Source organism: Rhinatrema bivittatum, chromosome 3 (genome assembly GCF_901001135.1).
Source record: "Rhinatrema bivittatum chromosome 3, aRhiBiv1.1, whole genome shotgun sequence".
NCBI lineage: Eukaryota > Metazoa > Chordata > Amphibia > Gymnophiona > Rhinatrematidae > Rhinatrema > Rhinatrema bivittatum.
The window spans coordinates 224551462-224568032 of NC_042617.1; the positions used below are offsets into that span (position 1 = coordinate 224551462).

General features: G+C 43.3%; 1 protein-coding gene across 1 annotated transcript in view; it reads left to right on the top strand.

Moving 5' to 3' along the window:
- LOC115087279 (lysosomal-trafficking regulator-like) overlaps positions 1-16571 on the top strand; it is a 1534685-nt gene that overhangs the window by 218067 nt on the left and 1300047 nt on the right. The window contains 1 exon segment of the mRNA XM_029594260.1: positions 12854-12920. Within this exon segment, the coding sequence (XP_029450120.1) occupies positions 12854-12920 (67 nt within the window).

Consider the following 16571-nt stretch of genomic DNA (forward strand, 5'->3'; position numbering starts at 1 on the left):
ATCCTGGATTTATGGAGAATGAATATGGGTTGTTACAGGAGAAATTGGAGGTGAACATTGTCTATGCCATTCTACCTTTCATCCAAGAGGGAGACTGAATGTGTGCTTTTGATCTGAAGGATGCATATTCTTATGTCCCAATTCATCCGACTTGCTGGAAATACCTCAGATTCATGGTGGAAACTCATTACCAATATAAGATTCTTCCCTTTGGCCTCTCGACAGGCCAGAGGGTCTGCACAAAATGCGTGTTGGAAATGGCAGAACATGCTTGTCTATGGGGGAGTTGTGTTTTCTCTTACCTGGAAGACTGGCTAGACCACTTGCAGAAGATAATACAGCTCCTTCAGTGACTAGGTTTCATAATCAATTTTGCCAAGTCAAATCTCATCCAAACCCAAGGAATAAAATTAATTGGGTCATGGATAGACTCTCTAGAGAAGAAAACATTTCTCCCGTTGGTTAGGGCAACCTGTCTACAAGCATTGGTCCAGAACTTGCTGCAGCAAGATCAAATTACAAACTGAACAATTCTGATTGTCCTTGGGTGCATGGTAGAGGCAGTGCATGTGGTCCTTTTCACTCACCTAAACATAAAGGCTCTCCCAGTGGGATCAGCTGTGTTAGCCCTTGTTGCATTCCAAAAGGGTATTCTGGAAGATGAAAACATCTCCACCTTTTTGGCTGAAATCAGTGGGTCCAGTAGGTTCCCCTCTTCAAGTTTTTACTAATCAGGTGATGCTTGCAATAGATGCCTCCATCAGAGGTTGGGGCACATTTGCAGGATCTACCTGAACTCAGGAGGCTTGATTGACAAGTAAACCTCTGTTCCTGATCTTTTTTTTTTTTTTTTTTAGACCTACGAGCTATTCAGCCTTCATTAAAGAGGGAAAGACTATTCTGATTCAAACTGACAACCAAGTGGAAATGTTTTGTGAAAACAAGAAAGGGGGGGTGGTGTTCTAAACTATCTTCTAGGAATCTCAAGAGAATTTGAGAGTGGGTTCGCAGTCATAGGACTTTTGCACAAGCAGCTTACCTTCCTGAAGTATCCAATATGGCAGATCACCATGTTACTCCCAAACAATAGAGGAAGCAAGCGTAGATAATAAAATCAATCGCCTCAACAATTCCATGCTTAAGCAAAAAAATCAGAAACGTTGACTATGAAGATCAGCAAACCAAGGGCCAGATTCATTAAGGCTTTTCTCCTATCTTGTATCTATGGGAAAAACCCATGGTGAATCAGGTACCAAGGGAGGAAAGCTGGAAATTTATGATCACAAATGCTAGTAGCCTGGGCAACAAAATCCCAGATCTGCAGGCCCCTAGGGTGGAGGCAGACTTGGACATTTTTGCCATTATGAGAGATGGTTCATGGAGTCTCATGATTGGAATAAGGCTATCCCAAGCTATAACTTAAGGAAGGACAGAGATGACAGAAAAGAAGGAAGAATAGCAGTTTATCAAAAACAATATCAATGCAGCCGAAATGCAAGGGATGTTGGGTAGAGAAGAAGCATTATGGGATATCCCAAAACAAGATGATTCTTCAATTTACCTGGTATGGTCTATAGTCCTCCAACCCAAATTGAAGACCTGGACCGAGATCTGGGGAAAGACATCCAGAAGGTGGGAAATAAGGGAAAAGTTTAGATCATTGGAGACCTTAATTTACTGGATTTGGATTAGAGTATCCCTTCTGTAGAATCTTCAAGAAGTAGAGAGTGATAGTGATGTACTTCAAGGAGCTCTGCTCAAACAAATGGTATTGGAACCCATGAGGGGATGGTGTGAAACTTGACCTAGTGTTCACTAATGGGGATAATATCTCTTAATGTCCAGACAGGTGCCCACCTGAGCACCAGTGAACATCAGACGGTGTGGTGTGATATCAAAAATAAGAAGTTACATAAATACCTGGGGTTTGAAATTCAAAAATACAGAATTTGACAAAACTGGGATGTATCCGGAGGAAGAACTAGAAGACTGGGAGAAAATAGGTGAAGCGGAACAACAGTGAAAAAGAAACTGACTTGGTTCTCAAAAATGGCAAGAAATTGCGGAACCATCCGAACCCCAATGGTATGCCCCTATGGCACCGAGGTGAACCCTCACTGACGTGGTCTGCAGACCGGTCTCAGAGAGGGACAGCAGGTAGTCCAAAAGTGCAGAAGGGGAGCAAGAGAAGGGATCTAAACTGTGTTCCTCACACCAGGAAGAGAACAGTTTGCATTTCAGATTATAGGACTTTCTGGTGGAAGGTTTTCTGGACTCTAGGAGGACACGGGATACCCCCTCCAATAGGTCGAGGGCCTCTACTGTCACCAGGTCAACATCCAAGCTGTGAGGGCCAGGGTTCACACGTTGGTTTGACGGAGTCTGTCCTAGCCCTGGGTGATGTGGTCCTGAGCCATTCCCAAATGGATTGGGGGGTGGGGTTTGCAATTAGGTCCTGACGGGTCGAGAACCAGACCTGATGGGGCCAACAGGGAACAATCAGTATCATGGAACTTTGATCCTGGTGCAGCTTCTGGAGTATCTTGGATATGAGTGGAAAGGGTGGGTAGGCGTATAGCAAGCCCGTTCCCTAGTAGATGGAGAAGGTGTCCACCATCGATCCTTTGCTCCCCTTGCCAAGGGACAAAACAGGTGAACTTTTCTGTTTTCTGTGGAGGAAAAAGAGGCCTATGTCCAGGGTCCTTCAACAGCAGAATATGCAGTTTGCTACCTCCTGATTGAGGAACCATTCGTGGGGCCTGAATGTCCGTCTCAAGGTATCGGCTAGGATGTTGCCCACTCCTGGAAGGTTCACCACCTGGAGAGTGATACCATTTTCAGTGGCCCATGTCCAGACCTGATCTGCGTCCTGGCAAAGGGGAAACAACCCGGTTCTCCCCTGCTTGTTCAGCTACCACATGGCCACCTGATTGTTGGTCTGAACTAGAACTACCTTATTCACGAGAAGCTCTTGGAACACCTGCAGGGCATAGTGGACTGCTCACTGCTTCAAGAGGTTGATCTGGAGCCACGCCTTCTGAACCAACCAGAACCCTTGGGTGCAGTAACCCAGAACATGCCTTCCCCATCCCATCTGAGAAGCATCAGTGGTGAGTGTGGCCTGAGGCTGAGCATTCCAAATGGGTCAACCCTGCTCTAAGTTTGCAGGGATTGTCCACCACAGGAGGGATTGTCGCAACCTTTCCAAGCCTATGATGCGAGCAATCAGGTCCTGCAATGCCTGATACCACTGAGAACGCAACATCCATTGCACATGGCATATGTGTAGCCGAGCAAATGGGGTGACATGCACCATTGCTGCCATATGGCCCAGCAGCTGGAGAAACTGACATGGGCAGCTGGAGATGTCTTGCAAGATCTGCTAATCTCTCTGCCCTGTCCTGTCCAGGCATGCTCTTATGAAGTCCAGCTGCATGGTCAGCTGAAGGTGAGACTTGGGATAGTTGATCAAGAATCCCAGGGTCTCCAGAGTTTTGATTGTGAGGTGCATGGCACGCGGAGTCCTTTGACGAGAGTTGCCCTTGATGAGCCAATTGCTGAGGTAGGGAAACACATGAATTCCCTGCCTTTGAAGATGGGCACTGACAACTGCCAGACATTTGGTGAAAACTCGAGGCGCAGATGCCAGGCGAAAGGGCAGAACTTGATACTGACAGTGGTGCCAGTTGACCAGAAATCGTAGGTACTGCTGATCCACCTGAAAATGGGGATATGGGTGTACACATCTTGTAGACCGAGGGAGCAGAGCCAGTCCCTCGCCCTGATAAGGGGGATCAGGGTGCCCAGTGAGACCATTTTGAACTTTTCCTTTACCAAGAAGTGGTTTAAAGCTCTCAGGTCCAATATGGGTCTGAGGCCACCCGTTTTCTTGGGAATTAGGAAATATCGGGAGTACAACCCCCTGCCCCGATTGCTGGTTGGAATAGGTTTGACCGCTTGAGCAGAATTGAGGGCAGAGAACTCTTCGAGAAGTATTCGAATGTGCCCTGCTGCTCTCCACTTGGGAGATGGATGGGAGCGGGGTGGAAGTCTTTGGAAATGCAGTCGGTTACCCTGGCAAACGATGGATAGGACCCAGAGGTCCATTGAGATTGAGATCCATCGATCTGCAAAAGGTTGGAGACATAGAAACATAGAAATGATGGCAGAAAAAGACCAATCGGCCCATCCAGTCTGCCCAGCAAACTCCCACACTTATTTTCCCATACTTAGCTGTTTCACCGACCACCAAGTTCAAGGCTCTTGTTGGTAACTGTTTGATTCAAACTTCCTGCCACGCCCTGCCAGTGATGCAGAGAGTAATGTTGGAGTTGCATCAAAGGTGAGCATAAGGCTTAATGGTTAAGGGTAGTATCCGCCACATCAAGCAAGTTACCCCGATTCTTGTTTACCCAGACTGCACAGATCAATGCCTTGTTGGATGTTGTCTGAATACTAATCCTCTTTTCCACATTTCCCCCTGCCGTTGAAGCAGAGAGCAAAACTGTATATGCATTCAAAGTGATGTATCAGGCTTAATTGGTTTAGGGTAGTAACCGCCGCAATAAGCAAGCTACCTCCACACTTATTTGTTTACCCAGACTGTATAATTAAGTCCTTGTTGGTTGTTGTCTGAATGCAAATCTTCTTTTTCACATTTCCCCTCGCCCTTGAAGCAGAGAGCAATGTTGGAGTTGCATTAACCATGTGAAGGCTTATTGAGTAAGGGTAGTAATCACCAGGTAGTAGCCTCCATTCCAGCAAGCCACCTCCATGGCTCTTCTCTTCATTCCCATCCTCTAGCCTTTATGGATCCACAGTGTTTATCCCATGCCCCTTTGAAATCCTTCACAGTTTTAGTCTTCACCACTTCCTCCGGAAGGGCATTGGTTCTGAGTCTTCCTCCCTGGAGTTTCAAATCGTGACTCCTTGTTTTACTTTTTTTTTTTCCCAACGGAAAAGGTTTGTTGTTGACCATGGATCATTAGAAGGAAAAAACAGTTGATTGATTAGGATGCACCAAACTAGAAATTGTTATTTGTAACCTACAAATGCACATTAAAGTTAAATTCTTTCCGTCTACTATGCTCCCTACAGACAAACTTAATGTACACACATTTATTTATTTATTTAATAACTTTTATATACCGGCATTAGTAGGAGACATCATGCCGGTTCACATGACAACAAAAGAGTGGAAAATACATTATAACAGGGCGGTGGGGGAGGAATAACAGCAACAGAGGAAGGCAAGAAGATATAGGTCAGAAAACTGATTAACAGTAACTAAATAAAAATTCAACAAGTAATAAATTAGAAATGTACTGAACGGATAACAGCACCAGCAGAAGATTTACTAAGTATCTGGGACGATCTGAGAGGGGAAGCATCTGGGGCAGATTATTATTATTATTATTGAAGTGAATTGTTACCGCACTATGATGGCACATGATTAATTGTAATCTATACCACTTACTTTATTCATTATCGTGCCTTGCTGTAAACCATTGTGATGGTTATCTAACGTAACGACAGTATAGAAGAGCTTTTAAATAAATAAATAAAAATTATAACCTTTCAATTATCTGAAAGTCTGTATCATATCACCCCTGCTCCTCCTCTCCTGCAGGGTATACATATTTAGGTTCTTCAATCTCTCCTCATAATTCATTTTATGAAGACCATCCACCTTTTTGGTCGCCCTTCTCTGGACCGCCTCCATCTTGTCTCTGTCCCTTTGGCGATACGGTCTCCAGAACTGAACACAGTACTCCAGGTGAGGCCTCACCAAGGCCCTGTACAAGGGGATCATCGCTTCCTTTCTCTTACTAGATATTCCTCTCTCTATGCAGCCCAGCATTCTTCTGATTTTAGCTATCGCCTTGTCACATTGTTTCACCGACTTCAGATCATTAGAAACTATCACCCCAAGGTCTCTCTTCTGCTCCGTTCACATCAGCCCTTCATCCCCCATCAAATACAGTTCTTTTCTATTTCCACACCCCATATGCATGACTCTGCACTTCTTGGCATTGAATCTCAGTTGCCATATCTTTGACCACTCTTCCAGCTTCCTTAAATCCCATCACATTCTCTCCACTCCTTCCGGCATCTCCACTCTGTTGTAGATTTTAGTATCATCCGCAAAAATGCATATCTTACTTTCTATCCCGTCCGCAATGTCACTCACAAAGATATTGAACAGGACCGGTCCCAACACCGATCCTTGCGGCACTCCGCTTAACACCGCTTTCTCTTGAGAGTAAGTTCCATTTACTATAACACATTGTCTTCTGCCCGTCAACCAGTTTGCAATCCAGGCCACCACTTAGGCACTCACTCCTAAGCTTCTCATTTTATTCACAAGCTTCCTGTGCGGGACCGTATCAAAAGCTTTGCTGAAATCCAAGTAGATTACATCGAGGGCTCTTCCTCGATCCAATTCCCTAGTCACCCAGTCAAAAAAGTCAATCAGATTTGTCTGCAGGACCTTCCCCTGGTGAATCCATGCTGCTTCTGGTCCAGCAATTCTTCTGAATGTAGATAGTTACCCTGTTTTCCCAAAAATAAGACAGTGTCTTATATTAATTTTTGCTACCAAAGATGCATTAGGCCTTATTTTCAGGGGATGTCTAATAGAGCTGCTGGCTGCCCCTGCGTCAGCCATGTCCCACCAGTGTGCTGTCAGAGAGAGGTAAGAGTGTGCAGCATTCATGGTAGTCAGCTTGGGCTGACTCTGCTGCTTTTGAACCTCTGCATACTGCTTGGAAGGGGTCCCCCGACTGGTACTGCCACCATCCCCAGATGTCAGTAATCTTGCTGCCACTGTCACTGCTGCCACATGGCTATTGGGGAAGCACCGATTGCTGCTACTGACACTGAAGCCTATTCTGCTGCCTCCTCTGTGCAGGCCCCGTGGGCTTCCACTTTCTCCATGCTGATCTCGTACATTGTGAGATCCGCATAGAGAAAGTGCTATTCTTGCACATTCCCAAAGCACTTTCTCCATGCTGATCTCGTACATTGTGAGATCCGCATAGAGAAAGTGCTATTTTTGCACATTCCCAAAGATTACATGTGCCAATCACTAAAAAGTAATTTTTTTTTTTTTTTTACCTTTGCTGGCTGATGTTAGTTTTCTAATCGGTTGGTCACAGGCTTTTTTTTTTCCACCTTCCCTTTCTTATTTTTTTGCCAATTCCTTTTATATTGTCCTTTTTTCTTCCGTATTTCTTTTCTCTCCATCTTCTTCCCTCAAACACAGTCAGGTTCTCATTCTCACATGCATTTCTCTCTCTCACACACACATACAGGCTCTCACTGTCACATGCTGTCTCTCATACAATCATTCATACACACAGTCTCTCACTGGCACATGCTGTCTGACTCTCACACACACAGGCTCTCTCTCCCACATGCTGTCTTGCTCAAGCATAGGTTCTCACTGTCACACGCTGTCTCTCTCACACACACAGAGGCTCTCAGATGCTGCCTCTGCAAACATTCAGATCCTCACTCCCACACACAATCTCTCAACTCATCTCATACACGCACACAGCCTCTACAGACCCTCAGCCTCTCTCTCACCTCTGGGCCTCCTCTTCACGGGTCGCCGCAGGATGGGCTCTGCAGCAGCCCTGAACTTCTCGGGCCGCGGCTGCCCTGCTACCGGGCCTCTTCCTCGGCCCTGCTACCGGCCTCTGCCTCTTCCTCTTCTTGGGCCGCTGTGACTTGCGATTCGCAGCAGCCCGCGGCGGCTCCTCCTCTTCTGCACGCGCTGATGCTCTTCCTCCTTCCTGCCCACGTGGCTCCGGCAACGTTTACTTCCGGGGTCGCACAGGCAGGAAGGAGGAAGAGCATCAGCGAGTTTGAACGCGATCTTTTTCTTCGGGCAAGGAGGCTCAGTGGCCACATGCGCCTCCTTACGCCCGGGGGCATTGGCTTCCCTCGGGATACCACTGCTTGCGTCTGCCCCTAATACCTTGGAAACTTTATTTAAAAAAAAAAAAAAAAATTGACATCACAGGATTGCCCGGCCCACCGGGGGAAGCCCAATCCCCCGATAGGTCAATCCGCCCCTGTTTACAAGGGATGGCTTACTTTCGTGGGAGGTCTTATATTTAGGAATTCGGCAAAATCCCTACTAGGTCTTATTTTTGGGGGATGTCTTTTTTTCGGGGAAACACAGTAACTATTCTTTCTTCCAGCAGTGACTCCATTACTTTTCCCACCACCGAGGTGAGGCTAACCGACCTGTAGTTTCTAGCCTCTTCTCTGCTCCCACTCTTTTGAAGCTGGACCACCACCGCTCTTCTCCAATCACTCGGCACCACTCCCGTTTCTAGGGATCTATTGAACAGGGCACGCAGCGGACCTGCCAGCACATCTCTGAGCTCCCTCGGTATCCTGGGATTAACCTCATCAGGCCCCATGCCTTTGCCATCTTCAACTCCCCAATTGCCTTTGATACCTCCTCTTTGGTTATCAACTTATAAAGACTCTCTTGACATCTAGATTCCACCTTTGGAAAGTTTTTCTCCCAGGTATTCATTTATATCAAGACTAGAGTTATCCATTCTTTGCTGATACAGCTCTTTATAGAATTGGGAATATCTGGGCCTGATATTCTCATTTAAATACCAAATTACCATTTCTGTCCTTAATTTTTAAAATCTGGTTATTCATAGCTCTAACTTTGAGAGACCTGGCCAAAAGCCTGCTAGCTTTGTTGTCTCCCTCGAAGTGCTCTTGTCGCACTTTATCCAATTGAAATGCAAATGTCTGCACGTTTAAGTCATGCAGCTCTTCATAACTTATCTAATTTCCTACCTAGGCTATGATTTAGATTTCTTTTGTGTCGAATTTCCAACTTTCTGATTTGATACAGAAGGGATATTCTTTTCTTCTCTCGTTCTTTTTTCAAATGAGAAGCTCTGGCTATTAAATGACCTCTGGCGACTACTTTAAAGCACTCCCACAGAGTGCCAGCTGATACTTCCCCAGTATCATTTTCAATCAAATATTGAGTCATCTCAGCACGCAGGGACTCACAATAGATTTTATCCTCCAATAGACTTTCATTCAGTCTCCAAAAACCCCTAGTGTCCTGCTCTGACCCAACCTGCACGGTGAGCCACACAGCAGTATGGTCTGACCATGTATTAGGTTCTATTTCAGATTGCAAAACATTGTTCACAAGAGATTTCTCAATAAGAATAAAATTGATGCAAGAGTATGCATTATGGGCCTTCGAGTAAAAGGTGTAGTTCCTTTCAGAGGGGTGTAGCAGGCGCCAAATATCCCCTCGCCCCCAGTTGGACATCAGTGCCTTTAAGCCTGCCCTGTTTGGCTTTGAAATTTCTCCTCCCTTCCCACTATGATCTAGAAAGGGGTATCTCGTCATATTAAAGTCTCCCTCTAAAATAATTTGCCCTTCTGCCCATTTCTGCAGTGTGACTAAGAAAGCCTCTAGAAATTGTCCTTGTCCCTTATTTGGGCAATATACATTCCTCAGTGTATAAAGAGAATTTCTTATTCCAAATTTTACAATAATATATCTTCCATTTACATCTCTAATGACAGAAAGCACATCTACCACTATATTCTTTGTGAATAGTATTCCCACCCCGCAATATTTATTATGAGTGGATGCTGAGGCAAAATACTGGGAAAGGAACTGTTGTGAGATCATGATGCGCTCATGCCTCTTCCTTAGATGTGTTTCTTGACACAATATGATATCAACCTTCATGTCAGTGGCATCTTTGTATAGCTTTTTCCTCTTTAGATGGGTATTTAACCCTTTAACATTCCAGGAGAAGATTTTTAAGCCCCCCCCCCCCCCCATCTTTCACAAGGCAAAAACCACTTCAAGCCTTCTTTCCATAAATACCCGTGAACTTAGAATTGTAACCTCTTGGTCTCGAGATGTCTGCCATGTGCACTCTAATTCTAATCCCACACTTCTCCCTAGCCTATTAATCAACCCCCACCTCCTCTCCCTCCCGTCCCTCTCCATAAGCACCTCCCACCTTCTCGAAGAATCACAATAACCATCACCCCTAGCCGCTCTTCCCCTTCCCTTCTTATCCCATCTGTCATAAGATCATAAAAAAAAAGGTTCCACACTCATAATGTCTCTCCTGAATAAGAACATCTGGCTGTGTCCAACAGTATAAAAAAAATAACTAGACTGCAGGTATACCAGTGAGCTTCTCAGAAAAACCATGGCAGAACTCAGTTAGTTGTTTCTCTTGAGGAAGCTAAGCCCCCTGAATTTCTTCTCAGGTGTTTTCCTCCAGATTGTACTCTTTGCCAGCGAAGATTTGGCCCCTTGCTCTCAGAACCAGAAGGGGAGTTTTCCCCAGCGCTAGCTGTGATGGACAAGCCAGCTGCCTGTAGGATCTTTTTCGCTTCTTCCACAGTCTTTACTCTCGATGTGACTCCTTTGATGGTAAATTGCAGGCCGAAGGGAAAAAGCCACTTATACCTGAAATCTCCATTTCTCAATGCTAGCACTTTTTCCTGGAACTCTCGCCTCTTCCGGTTTGTGTATATTGATAGATCTTGGAACACCTCTATTTTATGTCCTTGCCATGTGATTTCTTTCATTTTTCTTGCTTGGTATATTCATGGAAACACATCACAATATCTCGTGACTGCTTCCCACGGGGTCGTGCTAATGCTCTGTGTGCTCTGTCCAATACTAAGTCTTATCTCCCCTCCGAGGGTTCATTAGAGTGCAAGATTAGATCACAAATTTCTTTAATCACAGTGTTGCAGTCAGCATATGCAGCTTGTGTATGCGGCAGAAACGCAGATTCCCCTTTGGGACCTGTTCTGCAAATCATCGACCCATTCTCTCAGTAATTATTATCATCTTGAAGCTGTTTGTCTTCCCTCTGCTCGTGCGCTTCCTCATTCTCGCTAACCCAATGTTTTGGGGTTTTCTGTTTGGATTTTTTCAGATATTACTCATTCCACACAGGAAGGCAGGAAAATGTTTCTTCAAATGCATGCTGAGGTTTTGGCTATGGGTGCTAAATTTAATCTTAGATTTCCTTGCCAATGTATTATAACACATCAAAGTGTATATATTTCGATCCGGTACATTTGTGTGTATATTTAGATTCTTGTCCTTCGATCGATACTGTCTAAAAGTATAAATTCGATTGTGGTAATCACATGTAAGTGACACAATGTCAGCCTTTCAATTTCATTTACTGCTACTGCTGAAAAAATCTGCTCCTATAATTTTACATCTTGGAACTCATTTGAATAATTATCTTATTTCAGTAATATAATATATCTCACTTGTAATATTAAGGGAAAAAAAATGGGGTCATGAAAGATAAGATTTAGCTGATTTGATATGACCATTTCTCCACAAGTGATCACATCATAAGAAACTGAAATGAGTTACCAACTTCAGATCAGAAAACGTATTCCAAAGTCTAGGCTAAAAGTTTATTAAGCTTTGATATATTATTATCACAACTCCCCAGTTGAAGGAGGTATAGTTTTACGGGCCTATGGCCTGACAAGGACACATGGTCATTGGATATATTTATTTATTTATTTATTTATTTATTTAACACTTTTTTTATACCGACCTTCATAGTAAATAAACCATATCGGATCGGTTTACATAAAACAAGGGTATAACAGAAGCAATAAATAAAAGTAATTAACAAGAGAATATATATCACCCAAGAGGAAAGAATAAAATAAGCTACTTTATTTGTTGGAATGGAGAGTGAAGGGGCTGGGTTGAATTTTCATCTAACCATATAAATTTGTGTATGGTGCGTTGCGGTATTGTATTGTATTATATGGTTGTTAAAATTCTAATAAAGATAAATATTAAAATAAAGTGTCTGTAGTGCAAATGCCTTTGGAAGAATGTGGTTGATGTCACTTGGAATTTATTTTTCATTTTAAAAGACTAACCCTGAAATATATCTACCTTATAAATGGCCTGTGACCGACGGCCCGCAAATGCGCAGTAGAGCGCAGCTCTACTGCGCATGTGCGGGCAAGGATGTCGATCAGAAAAAAAAAATGGCGGTGGGGCCGCAGGAGCGGGAGGAGAAGCAGCGGCGCCGCGCGCGTGCGCGCGGTGCCGCTGCTTCTCCTCCCCAGATCTGCCGGCAGATCTCGGGGGGGGGGGGTCACTGCCGCGCGCGCGGGAGTGACCCCCCCCGAGATCTGCCGGCAGGAGCGGGAGGAGTTAATGGAGCCGGGTGAGGGTTGCGGGAAGTCGCGCTTACGGCGCCGGGAGGAAATGGAGGTGGGTGAAGGGAGGGAGAGGGGGACTGAGTGAGTGGGAGGGAGGGAGAGGGGGACTGAGTGAGTGGGAGTGAGGGGGGACTGAGTGAGTGGGAGGGAGGGAGGGAGAGGGGGACTGAGTGAGTGGGAGTGAGGGAGAGGGGGGACTGAGTGAGAGGAGAGGGAGGGTGGAGAGGAGTGGGTGGGGGAGGGGGGTGGTGAAGAGTGAGGGGAGAGAGAATGAGGGGGAGGTGAGAGACAGAGGGATGTAGCCCGTTTTAACGGGCTTTACGGCTTGTATATATATATTTTATAATATTATATATTATACATTTTTTTTTACATCTAAAACTTGCAAAATATAATTAAAATGAAACTGTTAACTGCTTGCATGTTTGATATAGCAGTACTTCTAAGTGTTAAATATTGATACATATCTTTGTGTTTTACTGTTTAATTGGTACTGTTTTAAAATAATTTGTATAGTTAAAACATGCATTTTTCTGTTACCTTTGGGAAAATATTTTTGGATTAATGCTTGCATTTTAAGGCTAATGATTTCTTTCTTTCCTTCTTTGCTATATAGGGAGCCGTTAAAATGATTTTGGGAAGGTTTCGAAGTATTTTGTTGCAGACAGACACTGCTTTTCAAGGTTAGTTTGAATTAACTTTGTGTAGTGATTTTTAAACATGGCATGGAAAAATCTTGTAAGCTTTTACAGCCTCTGAGTTCCTCTTTTTCCTTCTCCTTTGATCTTCAAGTATAATTGAAACATATGTTTTATTAAATTATTATTTATTACATTTCAAATTTTACAAAGAATAAACTGCACAGAAACATGAGAGCAGAGCATTATCAAGAAATGAGAAAGAAACTCAACAATCTCATTTAAACCACAAAAAAGGAGTAATGGGGCAGCAGAAAATAGAGGAGAAAAAGGAAACTCATTCGAGAAATTGCATTAAAATGATTCAAATCCCACAATCATAAATAAAATTTGTTCTAGTTAACTGGCATTACTAGGGACTGGAGGCCATTGAAGCTTTCCTGGAATTTATAAACCCCTGCAATTGTTGAGGAGCAAAAAAACATAAAACTATCACCACGTGATTTAACAAAGCATTTATAAAGATATCTTAATGTGAAACTTGCTTCTAATGTAAGAACCTCCTGGTATAGTGCCAGGAAGCGCCGCCTTCTCTCTTGAGTGGGTCGAGAGAGATCTGGAAAAATCCAAACACCAAAACCCATAAAAAGAACAGAGGGATGATAACTTTTAAAGAGGTGCAGGCAACATGTGCATGAGTTTGCTGGCTTGCACCCAAGGACGCGGCTGTTTTATAATACATACATGTATACGCGCAAAGGTTATAAAATAAACCTACAGCACCCACAGGTGCACACAATTTTAAGTGGGTTGATCGCAGCCGGAAGCATGCTTCTAGCTTTTTTTTTTTTTTATGGTGTTCATAAATTCTAGGGGTCCATCCTAGGCGTTCAAAAATTAGGCATCGAACAAATAGGTGTCTCACATCTAGGCAGCCCAATGCCTAGGCACCCAAGACTTTGGCATCCCTAGGATAGGTGGTAAATCCAAAAGAACAAAATAGCAAAACTGCACTCTACCAAGATATGTTGATAAAAATGAGTGCAGAAAAAGATATCACTCAGTCCATAAGTATCTTCCAAGAACTTTATTGTAATCCTTATAAATCTTTGCAATAAGCGGCAATTCCGTTCATGTTATAAAGAGTAGCGTCTTAAGTCCCCCGACACAGACCCGCGTTTCGCGGTAGCTGCTTCGGGAGGGACATAACTTTCATACAACATCTGTTAACAAATATAAAACAGGGACTAAGTGCATGGGGCCAGCATACCGATTAAATTACATAAATCCCAATTGTATAAAAATAAAACATACCTGTATAAATCTGAAATGGCATTTACTTTCATTTGTTTTCAAAGAGTCAGGAGTGCAAAATAAAATGGAGTGTTGGGGCTTTAAAGCTGTCAAAAAAGGCGCCAAGCTGTTCCACCAATCAGTGACCAGAGAACCCGAGCCAATCAGAATTGAGAGGCTCGTATTAGGTTATGTAAATAGATGCCATTCTATTTCTTTGTTTAATCCCCGAGGGGAGATAGTGTCCAAAGTATGTATCCACCTCTGCTCTTTACGCAACAAAAATTCAGAATGATCCCCACCACGAGAAGGGGCAACCACAACTTCCAAAACAAAGAAAAATAAATCTGAAATGGAATGTGAGTGCTATGCCCAGTGATCCACTAAAGGAGTGTTTTCACGAAGATGTTTAATATTGGAGCAGTGCTCCATAATTCTAGTCTTTACCATGCGTGATGTCTGGCCAATATATAATTTTAAACAAGGGCAACGGACCACGTAAACTACCCCTTGGGTAGTACAGTTCGATTTACCTCTCAGTTGATAGGTTTTATTTTGTCCAGTATGAAAAAAACTTGTCATTGAGTCAGTGTGTATGCAAACTGTACACTGACCACACGGTTCATGTGAACCCCCGGAAGCCCGATCAGGAATTTGGTAATCAAAGTCCGAATGGATCAGCATATCCTTAAAATTACGTCCCCTGCGATAAGTGAATCTTAATGGGCCCTGAAAAATCCGATTTAAAGAAAGAGCATTCCAATGTTTGCGAACCACATCTGTTACGGCTTTACTAGAAATAGAGAAAGGCAGAATGCAATTAGTTACGTTAGCGGTGGACGGTATTTGAGGCAGAAAAAGTAACTCTCTATTAACATTCAAAGCTCGTTTAAAAGCCTTTCTAACCACTTTATAGGGGTACCCTCTCTCTCTAAACCGCTGGGACATCTGCTTAGCTTTGCACACAAATTCAGATTTAAAGGTACATAACCGCCGTAACCTGAGGAAATGACCCGTGGGAATATTTTGTTTTAGTAATTTCGGATGACAACTGTCAAAATTTAGCAATGTGTTACGGTCAGTCTTTTTTCTGAAAATAGTGGTGCAAAAAGCGTTTTCCTTACAATTTACAACGACATCTAAAAATGAAATCTCAGTTTGACTCATATCAAAATTGAACTAAAGGTGGACATTGCAGTTGTTAAGCCAATCCAAAAACATCAGAAATTGCATGACCGTGCCTAGCAAATTAAAAAAATATCGTCGATGTAACGTAGCCATAGATAAATAAACTGGGACCATTCTGAGGGATAAACAAAAGTGACCTCAAAATCAGAGACAAACACACACGCAAGGCTTGGAGCCATGGTTGCCCCCATGGCCGTGCCTTTAATCTGTTGATAAAATTTATTATCAAATCGAAAGTAGTTACGTGTTAATGCTATTTCTATTATTGGCATTAAAAAATCTGTCGGGACACGGATAGGATCAGATCGCGATTTTAAAGTGTCTTCCACAACTTTCAATGCCTCTGATTGCGGAATATTTGAATACAAAGAGACTATATCTAAAGTCACAAAAAGAAATGATGTTGGTGGAACAGGTAGGCCTTCCAAAATTTCAATAAAGTGAGTGGAGGTCACGTACATAAGACTTGCTTTTAGATACACAAGGTTTTAAAAAAATATCTACAAATTTAGATAACGGTTCCAGGACGGACCCCATGCCAGAAACAATGGTGGTGGGGATCATTCTGAATTTTTGTTGCGTAAAGAGTAGAGGTGGATACATACTTTGGACACTATCTCCCCTCGGGGATTGAACAAAGAAATAGAATGGCATCTATTTACATAACCTAATACAAGCCTCTCAATTCTGATTGGCTCGGGTTCTCTGGTCACTGATTGGTGGAACAGCTTGGCGCCTTTTTTGACAGGTTTAAAGCCCCAACACTCCATTTTATTTTGCGCTCTTGACTCTTTGAAAACAAATGAAAGTAAATGCCGTTTCAGATTTATACAGGTATGTTTTATTTTTATACAATTGGGATTTATGTAATTTAATCGGTATGCTGGCCCCATGCACTTAGTCCCTGTTTTATATTTAACAGATGTTGTATGAAAGTTACGTCCCTCCCGAAGCAGCTACTGCGAAACGCGGGTCTGTGTTGGGGGACTTAAGACGCTACTCTTTATAACATGAACGGAGTTGCCGCTTATTGCAAAGATTTATAAGGATTACAATAAAGTTCTTGGAAGATACTTATGGACTGAGTGATATCTTTTTCTGCACTCATTGTTATGAACATCCCTAGGATAGGTGCCATAAATAATTAAGCTCACAGCAACACTCAACTGCACAGACTACCAGACCTGCCTAAGCGTCCAAAAATTGGATATTCAA